The 14,357-nt window shown below is 34.1% G+C and overlaps 1 protein-coding gene across 6 annotated transcripts in view; it reads right to left on the minus strand.

The window, feature by feature from the left end:
* Positions 1-12,621, minus strand: part of LOC105196081 — a 30,361-nt gene extending 17,740 nt beyond the window's left edge. The window contains exons 1-3 of one of the 6 annotated variants that reach the window (XM_026131971.2): positions 12,146-12,621; positions 6,935-7,046; positions 12-173 (exon numbers count right to left, since the gene is read on the minus strand). In XM_026131971.2, coding sequence (XP_025987756.2) covers positions 12-173; positions 6,935-7,006 — 234 coding nt within the window. In that variant the 5' untranslated portion in view covers positions 7,007-7,046; positions 12,146-12,621. Of the gene's footprint in view, positions 1-11; positions 174-6,934; positions 7,047-9,158; positions 9,364-12,145 lie in introns of those variants that run through there. The other 5 variants (XM_011161813.2, XM_026131972.2, XM_039458420.1 and 2 more) reach the window with 5 other exon arrangements.
* Positions 12,622-14,357: the final 1,736 nt, after the last annotated feature.

Here is a 14,357-nt window from a genome sequence, read left to right on the forward strand (position 1 = left end):
GATCTGCTTACTTGCTGAGTGGTGGTCGGTTGTACAGTGGAGACAACGACGTTGTTGTCGCTCCTATTGGTAACGCCGCCGGTGACCATGGACGTGGTGGTGGTTTCATTGCTCGTCGCATGCTTCACCCTACGACCACCTACCATCGTCGAAGGTCGGGTCTCCGTCATAGGCTGAAAGAGGCTGTTATCCACGAGTCCGCCTTACGATTCGGGATGATACAATGACGCAGCGCGAGATTCGGGACGTGAAACGGGAGAGGAAAGAAGCTCCGATAATTACCAGAGATTTATTTTCAAATTACTTTCCCTTTTTTTTCTCGTTTATATAAGCTCGACGTGATTAAGGGATTGTGAAATTCAGCGAGAGGAAGGAAGAGCGCTCTATCAATAGGAGGACCGCGACAGATAGCCCATTCGTTAGATTCTTTTTCCGGTCGAGATTTATGCTCGGCCAAGAAAACCTAATGGTACTACTGCAAAGGCTGTAATATAAATTAAAACGCACTGGGAGACGCTTTTATCTACACCGAGAGCTCAGGAATCAGTTTTCCCTTTTCATGCAAACGTTGTGATTTCCGCCGAAGCGCTGTGGAAACGCTTCTTCAACCTACATTTCTTTTTATTGTTCCACGACGCTCATCGACACCCGCGTTGAAAATTACGAGGAACACGTGACAGAGTTCGATCGAGAAATTCTATTGATTATTCTAATCTGTTATATATTCCTTTTTATATTGAATTAAGCTTTGCTACAACATTAATAACGTCTACCGTTATTTCAATTTAATAAAATTTCATCACTTTTTAATAGACTTTTTATTATTTTTCTTACGTTTCTTTTATTATTTTATTTATAGCTATTATTATACGCTGTCATATGGACGTTTTATTTGGCATTATATGAGCACATTGCTCATTCTTTAAAAATCACACAACTTAGAAAACATAATTTTCGAGTTATTATCATTAACCTCCTATAAGTAGTCATTACTTTATAGGCAATAATTTTCTATCAAGTTGAAAAAAACAATTTTTCTCCTTTTTAAGAAAAGTTTAAATTTTGAATTGTGTCACTTTTTTGTATCCTTGTTTCAAAATGACATAATTACAAGAGAACATATTTGCTAGCTATTACTGAATAAATGAAGAAAATATTATCCTCTAAATAACCATTGTGAGGTTGAAAAATAATTTATAGGTTCAGAGAATTGGAAAATATATTTAAAAATCATGAAAGAAACATTATTTCAGCACTAAAAGCTTACTGTGATCATCTATGGACCTTTCTCAATTTGAATTGTTTATACAAAGCGCAGTTTTATTTTAACTGAAAAATAATTTTCCTTTTTCTCTGGGAAAAACTTAATTTTTTGAGTCGCGTTATTTTGGAAAAAGTTAGTGCGATATGTCGTATTTAAACAGGTACATCCTGAGTTCTTTGAGAGATTGTTCGAAAACAAACGCGTGTAACTTTCAATAGGAGGACCGTCTCTTTTCATTCGTGTCTTTTCGGGGTTTCTAATCAAGCAAATGTTACAATTTCTCTGTCGACGAGAACGCGTTTCGCGGATCGAATTGCTTTCCTTTTTTTTTTTCCTCTTTTCGTACTCGCCGGTGCGCCCGTTAACTTCACGGCCGGCGGAAATTACTCTCCAAATCCGAGGCGGAAAGCGAGCGAGGCGATTCCGACGGTAAATCTAACTTCACGGCACCCGTATAAAATCGCACTTTCATCTCCCGAGCGCTCGCGCACGCGGTTATTCGCAGCGCTGTTACAGCGCTACGATATTATCCTGTCATCGTGTAGCTTTTGGCCATCCGCCAATATTTTGAACTTTCCAATATACACCGGTTTATCGATCTCCATCGACATTTTCGGAGATACTTTGAACGAGAAAAACGTGTAAACGAAGAACAAGTTTTAGCAAAAGCTGCATTTAAAATTCCGTCATCAATATTCTAAGGAAGGTTTCTTTCTCTTTTTCTTCTCTAACTTTAAGCGATCTTTGAGCTGACAGTTTTACATAAGAGTTTGTTATAAAAATATGACATTTAAAGTTCAAACATGAAAATATCGCGAGAAAAGACATTAGGCTTGCTCTAGAGATTATTTATGTTTCTAGATTGTCAAGGACGGTCAGTAACTGGCGACATTGAGCAAAGAAAACTGGTTCTTGCAGGAACTGCGTTCAAAATTTTATAATATATCTTTTTACTACATATATTTTTTTATGTATTTAAAATTCAAACATGATAAGAATGCGAAAACAGACATGCGATTATACTTCCTTTAAGGATAATTTAATGCCACAGCACAATCAATCAACAACATTTACGCGTGGCTTATCGGGATGAGGATTCGTGTGAGAGACGACAATCAACGCGACCAGTGTACAAGAGACCTCGAGATTTCGCCTCGTTACGCGAATTGGATGAAACTGGCACGAGCCGACTGTGGTAAATGGGCGCCGGAGTTATCGCCCCAGTTATCGAGTTTTCGTCGCTCGATTCCGCCGTATTTGCCCTCACCCCTTGAATAGACCGTTTCATATCCAAACAATTGCTGCGTCGCTTCGTGAAAGCTTCCGTCGGTGTCGGCGCGAGCTCGCTGCGCGAGACCGTATGGAACAATATCGGATGCTGTAAAATATAATATATACGACGCTTGTGCATCCATCCCGCGCCGGTCGACTGCGGGATGATCAATGGCCGGAAGAGCGATCGCCGTTTGTCATAGAGAGGAGAGAGACAGAGAGAGAGAGAGAGAGAGAGAGAGAGAGAAGCTCTCGTTGCGAGCAACACGAGGCACTTTCCCGTGGCTGACGTACTTGTCTACGCGGAGGGACACGAGACACGAGTTTTGTCTCTCGACCGCGCGAATGTGATAAGAGCGGTTGATTAATCAAAACGGCGGAACACTATCGCGATAGAAGATTAATCGCAGTAAGTCATCATATCTTGCCAGCTTGCAGCTAAAATTTCAATAATATGACATCAGTCGGAAGTACCACGTTCCATCGATACTTGGGCACGTGTCTCGAGTGAATGAACCGTGTATTCACGTAAAATCCCCACGTGTTCTGTTTAATCTCGCAGAGAAATATTATATATTTTAAACACCATTCTTTACATTATTGCCCGTCTATCTCTTCTTATAATTTTTTATAATTACAGCTAGAATCAGTTCAAAATAGCTTCATCAGTACCTATACATTTTTCATAGATTACTAAATTTGATATTTTTAAAAGTAAAATATTAGATATACTGAGAGAAAAAACTGTAGTAGTGGCAACTGCAAGGGGACGACCATACAAATTTTGTTAATAAAATTATAATATATAGTTAAGTGAACTGTATTATATGTAGTTATTGCAACTAATTGTAAATTAATCGTCAAGAGAACTAGTACAAAATAGTTGTAATTACTATATTATATAGTATATTACAACTATTGTATTTTTTACTAGTTTTATTAACCAATAATATAATTGCAATAATTATAATATAGTTCACTTAACTATTATACATATTATAATACTATTGACAAAATTTGTATGGTTGTCCCCATGGTTGTCACCACTACAAATTTTTCTCCCAGTGTACTGTTTTTAAGGAATAAAATTTTGAAAATGAACAAAATTTCAAGAAATGTAGTCGCAAATATATATATAAGAATTTTGAGCAATTATATTCGTACAAAAGAGTGGAGTTTTTTGGGATTAAACGGGAAGTTTCATCATATAATTTTTGTGTAAGAATATGAAATGTTCATCAACATGTTTCTCTTTGAATCTGAAATTCTCTTTAAACATGACGTTCGTATTAATGAAAATGTGGTAACGATGTTTATTAACTGTATTTAAATTATTATAAACGATTCCTTTTCACCTTTCTTTTACATCAATATTTTTCAATATTGTAAAGAAAATATTTTTAAATAACAAATTATTATTTTTATTGTTTAAATTTTGTTTATTTGTTATTTTGAAAACGTTAATGTTAAAAGCTTTATTGTTAAAAGATTATATATGAATGAATAGTCATGCGACTCCCCTTCACTTTTCCAAGCTAAAAAATTTCCTTAATCTTTCGTGTTCACACGGAATCAATTTGACCCTAAAAAAAGTTTGAAGCTCTATATCTGTAAGTTCAATATTTTTTATTTACAAAAACTTAAAAGTTGAAAAGTTATAATTTTTTATGTAAAACATGTTTACTTTGGTGATTGTTTTAATATATTACAATTAACATTATTATAAAACCGCTATATTTTTATGTTCTACAATGCTTAAAGTATGTCCAGTGATTTTTTTACTTCAAAGAACAACAACCAGCAAAATGCGCTGTGGTCATTTTAACTTCGATCATTACGGTTTCAAGAGGTGTGTGACCACGAAGGGTTAAGGATTATCCGGGATTGATTGCGCCGCGAGGGAAACCGGCTTTCGATCTCCGATTCAACATCGAGATCGATATCTCACTCGATGCGCGTAACGCACGGAACTGATTTATAAATGCCGAGCGTTTCGGCCGCCGTAACTCTATCGAGGGAACGTCAGTGATCAGCGCCAGGCGAAAGCCCCGTCTGATTGACTTTCAGCCGTGCGTGCCTTCTGACATTGATTGACCGTACCGCATGAGAACCCGTCGTTCTGGCAGCCACTACGTTACGGCATACGTAATATCTACTCGAAAGCTCGAACTCCGCTCAAGCCTTATCTATCATTAGCCGCGTCACCGTTCCCGCCGGCGTTTCACGAACGACACGAAATAGTTATGTTAGCGGTAAAGTAGAGCTTCTGACTTTATTAGAGGAATCTATGTTTACAGCAATAACATTCATACAAGATGCTTCGGTCAGCTTGTAATAAATCATGTTGGAGCTGCATATGGGAGATGCAAGGTTGAATAGCAATTAATTCAAAAGTTAAATAACAAAGTTAAAAAATTAAGTTAGTTAATTATAAATGAGTTGAATTTTCAACTACCATTAGTTATTTTTAAAACGTAAACTTTAACTTTTTTTCTAAAAATTTATCTATGTAAAAGAAAATGTTATCTTTTACATAGATGAATTTTGTTACATTATTAAATAGGATACATTCTCAAATAAAAAAAATATTTCTTTATTGTTTTATATAAACTTAATTTACAAATAAAATAAAAAGTTTATTTAATGATCCATACCATAAACTTTAATTTTCATTCAATACAAATAATGCTTTTTAAAATTAATTAATTAACTTTTAATTTAACTTAATTTAATTTTAATGCAACTTTCAACTGAATTAGTTTCTATTTATGTAACTTTTAACGTAACTAAATTAATTTTATTTGCCATTAACTTTAACTTAATTTAGTTAAAAAAATATATTAACTTACCCGATCTTGGAAAAAATGTTACGTTAGAGAGAATTTAATTTATATGTCACAAAAGAAACTCAAGCTTTTTAAATAGCTTCGGAAGAGAAATATGATACCAGCCGTAAAGAAATGATATGATGAAACAATTACGGAATGCACCGTGTACAATGTCATTCGGATTAAGAGTGACATTTATAAGTAGATAAGACTGTATTCGATGGGGATCGAGAAATGGATGAGGATCGCGCGGTAAATGATAGAACCGAGGGCACCGATAAGAGCGTTGAAAGGGTGAGGCGTGCGGAATCGAGCACGCGAACCTCTAATCGCTTCGTCTCTCGAAGAGACGCGACGCTTTTCGTGCCAAGGTCGACACCCTCGACGAATTCGGCATCGGAGCGAACTCGAACGCGGAGAAATGTACGTACGGATTTCTCTTTCCTGCTGCAAAAAAAATTCCTCGATAAAAATCGTTTGTCTCTAAGCGACGCAAACGAGGCGCTCCTTTTTTAAACGTTCGTTCACGCAACTTCCGCGAAGCACCTCCCTCTGGGACAATTAAAAGTACAATTTGTTAATTACTGGGTGAGTACGTTGCACTCGCAGGTCTCGTGACACTCCCGGAAAACGGAAAGATCCTCGTATTGAGAGAGAAAAAAATGGTCTTTTATAATTTAATTTGAACTTATCTTTTAAATGTGGCATTTATGGTGATCTGTAGTAACTTTATTTTACTCTCGTAATTATATTAGATTTTAAATTCTTAATATTAATGATTTAAATTACACCGCTCTGTTTTACATAAAAATGTTTTTAACGGAACAAAATTAACATTACAATAGAAATACAAAAAATTTATTTATGTTTATTGCATATCTCTATTTTATCTTATTTATATATATATTTTTTTAAAGTCAGCATATATTTCTTACAATGATCTAGCTAATTCAAGAAACAAAGTTTAAATGTTTATATTTTAAATAATTAAGAATTTTATAATAACAATTTAAAATGTGATTTTAGTCTACTACTTGTAAAAAAATATAAATCACTAACTTTTTATTTAATGTATTAAATTCTTATCAAAATTCTTTTTCTCTTCAAATGGCAATTTTTTATTTATGTTTGTATAATAAATAAGCGGCATGTTATAAAATTTGATTAAAAAAAAGAAAGAACAAGAAAAAGCCATTTTAAATATTATCTAATGACTTTTTAAATACAGCAAGTGCTAATTAAATTCAGATTTGACGGCCAAATTCCGACACGCCGCGGCGAGCACGAAGGAAATTTCTTAGGACGCCATATGACTTATTAAGATTCTGCACGTGCCTATTCGCCGAGATTACTAATAAGTGTTAATAAGTCTCACGCGATCATGCTGAAATAATAATGACGTCCGCTTCACGTGCGTCGCCGTGTCGTTGACACATTCGAGATGCGTGACGCGATCGTAATCTCGTGATTACGCCAGTAACGTGATTCAACACGGTTTTCGACGAGGCTCAAACCTCTCATTAATAAATATACACGTGTCTATCTTTCGCGAAAGAAACAAGCTACTGACCGGTTTAAATTCGATCTTAGACGGTGCGATAGCCAAGAAACTGGAGTCCGTGAGCGTTTCGCTCAAGATCATGACCGTGGTGGCTCACGTTGCAATCTATTCTTCCGGAACACTGAAAGAAATCAATTAAATTTTTAATTCTCGATTAGCTTCTCCGACTTTAACAGTTATTTATATCTTATTGCAAGGTTTTCCGTTTATTCTACAGATATAATTTGCTTCAACTATATCAATATTTATATTAATGCATGTACATAAAAACATTTGCATCGATTCACGCAAACATTTTTATATTAATTTTTATAGATTACTTCCTTTTTATTGGAAAAAAAAATTAATTTATATTGTGTGTTGATTTATATTGTGTAAATTTTTATTATGTTTCCCTTTTGATACTTGTTTGTACACAAATAAATATTGGAAATTAATATTTCTAACTTAATATTTCAGGTATCTATTATCTCAATATTTAACTTTCTACCAATTAATTAATTTAACAAATTAATTTGTTATGAGCCTTTTGCAACATGTTGCAACTGATTAATTAAATTGCTTATTGTAATCAAATTTAATAAGGATAATATAATTTAGGAAACTTGACAGATTTTATAAAAATACAGATTTAATCTTCATATTAATTGCAAATATGTATATACAATAAATGTAAAATATTCTACAGTAAACTTTCTTTTATGAAAATATACAAATTCAGTATAAAATTGCATGTAATTATATTATCAGCAATATAAATTGATAAAAAAGATTTTTATAAGTTGAATTTGATTTTTTTAATGTTGTCGACACACCCAGAACAAGATGTAACTTGTTAAATTTTTATTTAATTACTCATTTTTCATTGATTTCATGTCATTTTATTATTATTAAATGTTGCTTATATATCAAATCAAAATGTAAAATATATAATATAAAATATATTAATGAGATACGATTTAGCCGTATTTATTCAATCAGCACTTCTCTCTTATAATTGCAACAATATAAGATATACTCTGCCAGCGTACAATTAAATATTAATACATTGACTGCTTTATTATTAGACTTGAAGTTTAAAATGTATTTAAAATAAAAAAAATATTGGCGATTATTATTTGAATTACAAAATAAAAATTTGTATATATTAACATATTTAAAGTACTTTCCGCTTTATTTATTACAAATGAAATATCATTCATGATAGTTTGACATTTTAGTTACTGATGGTTGTTAATAATTACTGCATAAAATTGTTTTAAATGCTTGTAAAAATTAAGTGCTACCTAATGTATAATTTTTAATGTAAATAGTTCCAGTTCTGTTTATTATGTATGATATGTCATGATAGTTATTTTAGTTACTGATAATCATTGATGATTTACTGCGCAAAATTTTTTAAACTGCTTGTAAAAAATAAGTGTTACCTAACATAAAATTTCTAATGTAAATAATTAATAATCAGATAAAACAAAATATAAGAAATGTATTATTCGATGCAATTTCATGAGATTGTCTTATTTAAGAGTTACAGAATAGCAAATCGATAAAGAAAGTATTTTATATAAAACTTTTATTTGTAAACCAAAGATTCACATTTATATACTTGTAAAAGTTTTGTTATTATATAAGATATACAAAGCTCGCTAAAGAACCAGTACTAATGAATTGAAAAGAATTCTTTTGTACATATATTTGAACACATAGATATTCATACTCGCGAATGTGTAGATATTGGAATTGCGATCTTGACTCCGAAAGTCGATGCGAGCTCTTCGTGAAAAGTTTAACGTGACCTTTCGGCTCTAATCTCGTGATTTTGCGCCTCTAGGTCACGGTCTGAAACGTGATTCTTTCGAGTAGCTGTACTCGAGCCAGATACTACGCCATGCAGGTTCTAAATCCGTATCACGTAATTAGGCGCCTTAGATGCGAGCGAGGTAGAGTCCCGTATTATTCACGCGGCTACTCCGTGTGCAAAGTGTTATAAAACGTTATCTCGGGCTTATCACCGGGCGTCGGCAAGGCGTTTACGCAAAGTGTTTTATCGTTTACAAATACGTTATCAGTGGACAAATAAAAAAAAAGTGGCGTTTCACGTTTGAAATGCATTAATCGTCTCGCGTGTAACCGTGCCGAATCTTTAAGAATAAACAAGATTATTCTCGGCTTCTGGAACATCGTCGCGACGAATAATCAAGGGAGTGAACAGATGCGCTCCTAAATCCGTTACCTTTGCGCAACCGGTGTCTTCTATTCTTGAATTACGATCGAAACGTGATCCTCGCGAGAGAACTCTTTGGGAGCAACGCGACGACGACGGCGATGGACTTTGCGGTACGAGTCGCATCATTTGCGCGAACGGTATCGGAACGATGCGGGGCTTGAATCGAGCTTGTTTCCACACGCCGGATCGTTCGCTCGTCAAGGGGTTGATTGGCTACTGGGCCAAAGTTTAAATTGCACCCTCGCATCGAAAGTCTCACGAGGGCTGGAGCGAGGCCCCATCATCACGCAGGCGCGAATTTCAGCCAGGTGTTACGATGCCGCGCTGATGGAAAATTAGAATGTATGCTTCCCCCCCGCGCGCGAATTCGAGGAGGCGCGTCGCATTCCCAGATACATGCAAAAGCCCGCGGCGGAATTCTAATTGCGATTTATGGCGCATTGGTCGTGTAGCCGACATACGGTGCACAATCCGCGCCGAGACGCGCGGGCGCGGATTCGGAGATTGATTAAAGCGGGCAACATCATTTGGCAGCAAAACAAAAGCGCCGTTCTAACGGCGCGGCGCACGGGAATTGAGATCGGTATAATCTTGACGAACTTAATTTTAGCCTCACGGAAAAATAAATTTCGCATCAATTTGCGAGTTTTTTCTGCGAATAAGCGGGCGGATTATTTTTGTATGTCAAAGTTGGGAATCTGAAATCGTCGCGATTGCATCCGCCTCACCCGCGAATGACGTCATGAAGCTTTATTTTTTTTCCTCGACGGCGGAAAGAAATCTTATTTCTTGTTTCTACGGTTTCTTTATTTCTGTTTTTCAATTGTTAAATTACGTTTGTAATCTTACGACGGCGAGAACTCGAATTTCTGTTTCTGTTGAGTCGATCCTTGGCGACTGGTCCATCGGCTAGAATTTCAACGGCGAGAACTTGATAGTACGCCGCAAAAGTTGCGACGTTCGATCGGAATTGTGTACAGCGAGACAGAGTTAATCCTCCTCAGTTGTTTTCTCGTTTTTCATGCTATTTTTACGTCGCGACACGCGGTCGTGGCATTGCAACAGATGCACGTGCTCGCGACTTCGTCCGATGATTCAAGATCAATTAGAGAATCCGCTATAACTAAAAATAAAACAAGAAATAAGAAAAGTATTTTTTTTTCTTTGATGTCGAGATGCTATAAGCATTTTAAAAATATCACAACGGTAGTCGAATTGGTGTGACACCCATTGCGGAATGAGGGCATTCGAGGTTTGCAAAATTATTCTCGCCGAGATTTTTCGAAAGTTCTTTATCGTTTTTTAAGTAGCTTATAATATCGTTATTACAAATTAATAATCAAATTAATTTAGAGATTATTTGATCTAGTTTTAGTTTGCAATTGCATTTTCTGACAATTATATTTAATAATTGATATGAAAATAATTAAGCGTCAAAATCCATTTTAAAACCGAGAAATGGCACTTCCTGTTATTTGTCGGGTTATTCACACGATTTAACAATTTATTTCTGTAAACATAAAACATCCCCGACCACTGTAAATCGTCTTCCCTCGTTCTCATTCTAGAGCCTCTTCAAGATTATACGTTTGGGCGGAACTGTTAAAAGAACTCTTGACGTTAAACAGGGAACTTGTCTACGACGTAAAACGAAACTTTTCTGAAACACGTAATTTTCCCGAAACGCGAAAATCACGGTTTTTCTTCTGATTTGCGATTGCACGTCAACGATGTTATCACGCTTGACTGCGAGTGCGACAGCTGAGCAAATTCAGCGCAAATCGATTTAGCGACGTTAGTCAAGGAGACGCTGCTATACGAAAAGCTTTTCTATTCGTGCAATTTGAGTGTGCTTTTGATATCTTTATCTTTCTTATACACTGAAAAATGTGTAATTACATTAAAAACAGAGATTTAAATTAAATTGAAATTTATAATTACACTTTATAGGGAAGAGTTGAGTGAATGCGTCGCCTAAACGTATCTCACCAATATTTTATATTTTAATATAATATAAGCAACATTTAGTGACAAAAATAAATTAAGTAAATAAAAAATAAGCGGTATAGACAAAAATTTTACATTTTGATTTATTCGTACGAATAATACTTAAAACAGTCAGATACAGTAGATTAATTGATACTAATTTTCGATCAATTTATATAGCTGATAATAACGTAATCATGCAATTTTAAAAGGAAATTTTATTTAAAAAAAAATGTTTATTGCAGAATATTTTCCATTTATTGTACAGATAAGTTTGCAATTATAAAAATTATATATTATATAAATCAATATTTTTATAAAATTTATCGGAAGTTTCTTAAATCATACCACCACAATTTAAATTTTATTACAATAGATTATATCACAATAAATTATCTTAATGTAAAATAAGTGGCAGTAGTAAAACAAATAATTGATATGATTAAAAATATATTACAAAATTGTAAAAATAAATTGAAACTAATTTTATTTCAACGTCCTTACTTTTTCATTATTCTGTATTAATTATCAAATATTTAATATTGAAAATATTTTTCCGATAAATTATTAATAAAGTACTTAATAAGTGAATAATCTTTTACATTTTTAATTAGTTTAGTTCATAAAATTGATATTTTTAAAGATGATATGATTCGGGCGACCAATTAAGTCTTTTACATATGTTGCAACATGGTTTATAATAAATTAATTTGTTATTAGTGAAATGTTAAACATTTTAGTAATAGTCACTTGAAATCTCAATTATAATTTCCAGGTTTGGTAGTAACTATAGTGCGACTCAATACTCGATTTCAAAATAGTAATTTTAATTAATTTTTAATTTTAAGTGTGATGTGTGATGTAAATATAAATATAGAGATACAACAAGATTTTTTTCAATAAAAGCATGTTCTTGGATTAGTTTTGGATGACTTATGCAAGACGATATATGTAATTGGCAGAAGATAGCATTTTCCGATGTTCGCCAAACCCAAAACTGAGCTTACCCGGATTATTAATTTCTGGCTGAAAGCCGTTGGTATTAACCATTAGTGTCATCGTTCACCAGAATTGTCGGGTGTCGGGTGAGAAGCATTTACATAACGTTGCTCGATTGGAACGCCCACGCGATTGATGATCCGCCCATTAACGTCGAAACGATGTCCCAGATCATGCTCGATCCTCCGCTCCGGACATCGTAGAAATATAATGCGTGCACATAATGCACGTAATTCGCGCGGACAGCGATCACTTTCGAATTATTGTCGCGCATTGTATCTGGCCGCGCTAAAACGATCTGGAGACAACGCTGCAGCCTCATATGCTGACCAGAGGTGCCGAGCCGACCAGGACACCAACGTATACTATTTCCATCGATCGTTACTCCGGATCGGAAAATGCGATTTATAAAAGCGAAACGTAAGCGCGAGTAATGTCGATGATCGAACAATGGCGCGCGTCGAACTAAGAAAAATATTCGACGACAAAGAGATTTAAATGTCGCGTCGCCGCCGTTTGTGGCGGCGTAAATTTAGTCCGTAATGAGTCCGCACGGAGCTTTAAATTTCGATCACTCGACCGCGAATGGCGCGTCGACGAGCCGCAGGCGGTGACAATAGCCCGTCCGCGTTTGTCGCAAAGATAATTTTATGCCTCACCGCAAGCGAGATAATAGTAAATGTCACGAAACACTTTGCCAGTGGTTCTAGAACGTTTTATAAGTAGGCTTCGGATACTATTCGTGGAAACGAAATCTTTTGCAAGTGTTTTCACAGATCAAAGGAGAAATGTTTAATATAATTGACATTGACTGTGCGTTCAGCAGACAAAGCGCCTTTGCAACTGTTGCAAAATTCTTTTGTATGATTGGTTTATACATTCAGATCCCTTGAGAACTATTGGAACAAGAACTAATCGTATTAAAGAATCTTACAACAGTTGCAAAGCTGCTTTTTATACTGAACGCAGCCAATGCTGCAAAAAATTTTGACATTTAACAATCACTTTGAACATCCTGCATAATTATTTTGCTTTATATAATTATTTTGATAATGAAATTATTTTCTGATTTGTATCCAGCTAAATTCTTAGATACTCTAGGAAACCCGTTCTTCCCGTGTAAGTAATGAATTTAAAATATTTTATATTCAAGATTTATTTAAGATTTATTATAATTATTTCTTCTAGAAATATCTTAAATTTTAAATCCCTGCGTTACACATAAATACAGCTTTTATTGATAAAAATTAATTCTAAGAAATATATTCCAGCGTTTTTTCCGGTACGCTTGTCTCTCAGATTTTTCGTATCTAAGGCGCAACACTATTTAAAATGAGCTTGTAAACAATATGTTGCATTTAAAGCATTTTACATTTTTCCTTCAATGCATATGTTTCAACTGGAAGGCAACATACATTCGGATCCCTTAGGAACCAATAGAAAGAATCTTCCATTTGCAAAATTGCTTTTTCTGCTGAATGCAGCTATAAGATACATTATTATCACTGAAGCCTTTGTAGAATTTTAACTTTTATTTTAACGAGGCTTGATGCTAATTACACAATACTGTTTAATAAGCAATTTCTCTCACATGGATGGACTCACTTTAGTGAGTCTACCTTCCTCTTAAGAATTAGTTTCAATAAGTTATAACAAAAACGCAATGGTTTCAATATACTCGTTTGTCTGAAAATGGGATTTTGGAAATTGAGAGAAATAAATAATTTGATCAAAAATGGGTTTAGTTATTACTAGTAAAAATAATGCAGTTGGCAGAATTAAAAATTACTAGCGTTGCGTTAAAAATGTATATTATTCTTTTGTGTATATTTGCTTTCTTATTTTCTTTTTCTTTCATTTTTCATTTTAAACTCTTTTGTTCTTTTCTTTTTTTTTCCTTCATTTAACAATTTTTTTTCTGTAACCTTTTTTTATACAAATAAATTTTTAACTTAGGTAAAAAGTTAACGAATTAAAGTTTACGTGTTTTAAAAATAACTATAGTTAAAGTTAAAAATTGAATCATTTAAAATTAACTAAGTTAAGTTAAAAGTTATTAACTTTATTATTTAACTTTTAATTTTTTAATTACTTATCCCTGCAAATAAATTACAAGAATGTGTAATACAGTAAGATGCAAGAAGATTTTCTTAAAAGTCATTAATCAAGAGACGCGGTAGTCTCACACAGCAAGAGAGACATATTATCCGAAGCGCACGA

The sequence above is a fragment of the Solenopsis invicta genome, chromosome 16 (genome assembly GCF_016802725.1).
Source record: "Solenopsis invicta isolate M01_SB chromosome 16, UNIL_Sinv_3.0, whole genome shotgun sequence".
NCBI classification, from domain to species: Eukaryota; Metazoa; Arthropoda; class Insecta; order Hymenoptera; family Formicidae; genus Solenopsis; species Solenopsis invicta.